Genomic DNA, 3,171 nt, shown 5'->3' on the forward strand with positions numbered 1-3,171 from the left:
TACCGCTACGCAGTTTGATATGTACATTATCCTTGTAGTACAGAATTATCGTTAATTGCCCTCCTGGATAGTAATCTATGCTTCACCCAGCGATAATAAGCCAATTATTTCTTATTAGTAACAACGATTATAAGGAGTGTGTAGGAAGCAATGTGCCCAATAATGGAAAAATAATCGAAAGGTCTTGCTCTGATGTTAGTTAGTAAGCCTTGTGTTGAGATTGTGTCCAACTGTTACCAAATGTTTGATTCCAATCTCGATTACATTTCATAAAAATATTAGAATTTAATGGTCTAAATCAAATTCAGAAAAAAACACAAAATATATAATATTTGTATTTAATTTCAGAATAACTTCTTTGGAGTTCATGGTGGAAACAAAATGATATGATAATATTATCTGTGTTATTTGAGTTGGAAAATTTTCCCTGCATTATATAATATTGAGTTCCTATGTCAAAATTTGAAATAGAGAGATGATATCAGCAAAATCAGAATATAATAAGTTGGGAATCCTTTCTGTGTTTTAGTTCAAGAAGTTTGTTTGTACGACAGCTAAATAAATAAAAAAGAATCTTTGAAACTTGATTTATTTCTTGCAACCGATAAGGATTGTGACTAAATCAAGGCTCTGTGCCAACCTGTTCTTTAATTCATTTGATCGGATAACAACTGCCATTTCAGGAAACGTAGTCCAATGTGACAACGCTGCAATGACATTAAGGTAGAAAGCATAGAAATATTCTTTAGAAACAATTGTGATAAACTGTCTGTACTGTGTGATTTTAAAAAATTAATCATGAGGATTCAGTGCTTATAATATACAGCTCAGCTCTATTTATTATACAGAAGCATTTATATCAAATGGCGGAAACATTTTACGGATGCTAATGAAATCTCACGACTCCTAAAATAAAACAGAATAAAACTAATTTATTTGAAGCAATTAATTCGGATCTGAAAACAGACAATATTTTTTCAAGAATGACAGATATTGTAGAAAGCAGGTACCTGAAGGTATTAACAGTGACTGGGGCTTTCCTTATCCTTCTGCCAGTAGGTGTGAGCTGGTACTGGGGTAACATCTCTGTCTACATTCTCTCCTATATCCTCTACTGCACCGCTTTGGATCGTGGGCTTGAAGCTCCTTGGATTTTATCTCTAATGAGAGCTACATGGACACTGGGTCTTCTGTCATCCGGATATTTCACAAAATTAACGGGAAAAAGACACGCAACTGTAACATTAGGAGTTTTCATTTTTAATGGCGGTATATTTCTTAGTTATTTTTCGACAAAGATATCCGTAGTTATGACAAGTGTGTGCATGGGTGCGCTTGTAGGATTTGGCAAAGGGTTGTTAGAAGTAACGACCTTGAACTTCGTCATAGACTTGTCTTTTAGGGATGCCTGGTTCCTCAAGTCATTTGTATTGTGTGCTGTTCCCACGGGGGCTATAATTATTAGCCAATTTGCTACACTGCTTGTAAACCCTTTCAATCTGTCACCAAATTTAAAAGCAGGGCATATGATGTTCTTCTCTCAAAAAGAGGTGTTAGAAAATGTACCTTCCATGTTTGTAAAGTTAGGAATAGCTTCGTTAGCAGTTCAAATTATTGGAATATTAATGCTGGGAGAAACGGATCGTGATATCCAAGAGGACAATGAAAGGAGCAACAATTACGGTTCGGTAACACCACCTCAAATAACACCAACATTTTCAAGTGTGAAGAATAGCGATGGGTCTGATGAGTTCAACGATTCATCTTCTTCAGGATCAAGAGGTAGTTATGCCGATAAAGGACAAAGCTATGACAACGAGACAAATGCAAAGGATCAAGCTACGTTACGAAGTGAAGCACTAAGCAAAACAACTGAAAACCCACCACTGAATGAGTCTTTGCAAAGTGCAACAACAGCAATTCACAGAGATGCTAGTTTGTCGTGTATTCAGGACTACAAATCTTCAGACTTTCTCAAATCCTGTGCGTTCTTTGCCATAACGATATCGTACCTGTGCGGGGACACATCATTTATCGTATTCAAAAACTATTATAAATCATATGGTCAGCAAAGCATACAAGATGACCACTTTCTTGCCGAAGCGGTGATTGTTCTTTCTCTCATAGCAATATTCGTTAAAATCATCTGGATTTTTATTATGGACGGAATCGGTCATATAACGTGTATGATTTGTCAGTTTGCTCTGATGACAGTTTTAACAATATTTGTTTATCTCTCACCATTCCTCAATAAATGGATGTACCTTTTTTTATACTCAGTCTTCAATGCAGTGGCTTGTTCCTATGACGAAGTCTTCACCGCTATCTCATTCAAGCAATTCGGGAAGGATATTTTCAATTCAAATTGTGGACTGGTAACAGCTTTTACAATCGGCGTGCACCTCTTGACAGCTCCAATTCTACAAACGCTGCTCAATAATCTGGGATGGTTCTCCATATTTGCGTATTCTGCCTCTTTGAATTTTGCAGGGATGATTATGTTGATAGCATTCTGTCTAAAAACAAGCAAATGCTGGAAATTCCAAAATGGGTCTTAAATCTTAGAATCGGTTAACTAGTGTCTCTCAAAAAGTCAGATTAGAAGAGTATAAGAACAATTTATTCTTTTTATACATTCGTCTCAGTCCATATCTGACCTCAAAACGCTAATATATAGATGTAATTTATAGTAAACACGAGTGATTCTTTTATATGCCTATAAATGTTTTACTAATGTTGGTACTTTTTACTTACAAGACCTAGTGGTGTCTTAAGATAATCAGAATCTCTTTAAATGAAAGAAATAAACTTCATTAATAAATTTCACTAAAAAGCGTTTAACTGTATAGTTTCACGTCTGTGGAACTCTCTCAATTTTAGAACAAAATCTGCTCCTCGTGTTCTAACATTTAAGAAGGACCCCAAGCCTGAATTCTTTTACAGGGCATTTTAATGATTGATGTATCTTTTTTTTAAAATTTGTTTTTGTTTTTGTTTTTTGTTATACGCTTGTGTGGGCCTGTGTGAGTGTTTATGTTTGTGTGTGTGTGTATGTGTTTGTACGTGTGTTTGTGCGTGTGTGTGTATGTGTGGGTTAGTGGGTATGCGTTTGAGTTAGCTGGAGAGTGTTGCAGAGCGATTATTATTATTATTATTATTATTATTATTATT

General features: G+C 35.3%; 1 protein-coding gene across 1 annotated transcript; it reads left to right on the plus strand.

Moving 5' to 3' along the window:
• The first annotated feature begins 231 nt into the window (after nucleotides 1-231).
• Nucleotides 232-3,171, plus strand: LOC144969714 (uncharacterized). Its single transcript, XM_078908876.1, has one exon. The coding sequence runs from the start codon at nucleotides 984-986 to the stop codon at nucleotides 2,556-2,558; it is 1,575 nt and encodes a 524-aa protein (XP_078765002.1). The 5' UTR covers nucleotides 232-983; the 3' UTR covers nucleotides 2,559-3,171.

This window comes from Berghia stephanieae, chromosome 3 (assembly GCF_034508935.2).
Source record: "Berghia stephanieae isolate SIO BIC M18660-M18661 chromosome 3, UCSD_Bste_1.3, whole genome shotgun sequence".
Lineage (NCBI taxonomy): Eukaryota > Metazoa > Mollusca > Gastropoda > Nudibranchia > Aeolidiidae > Berghia > Berghia stephanieae.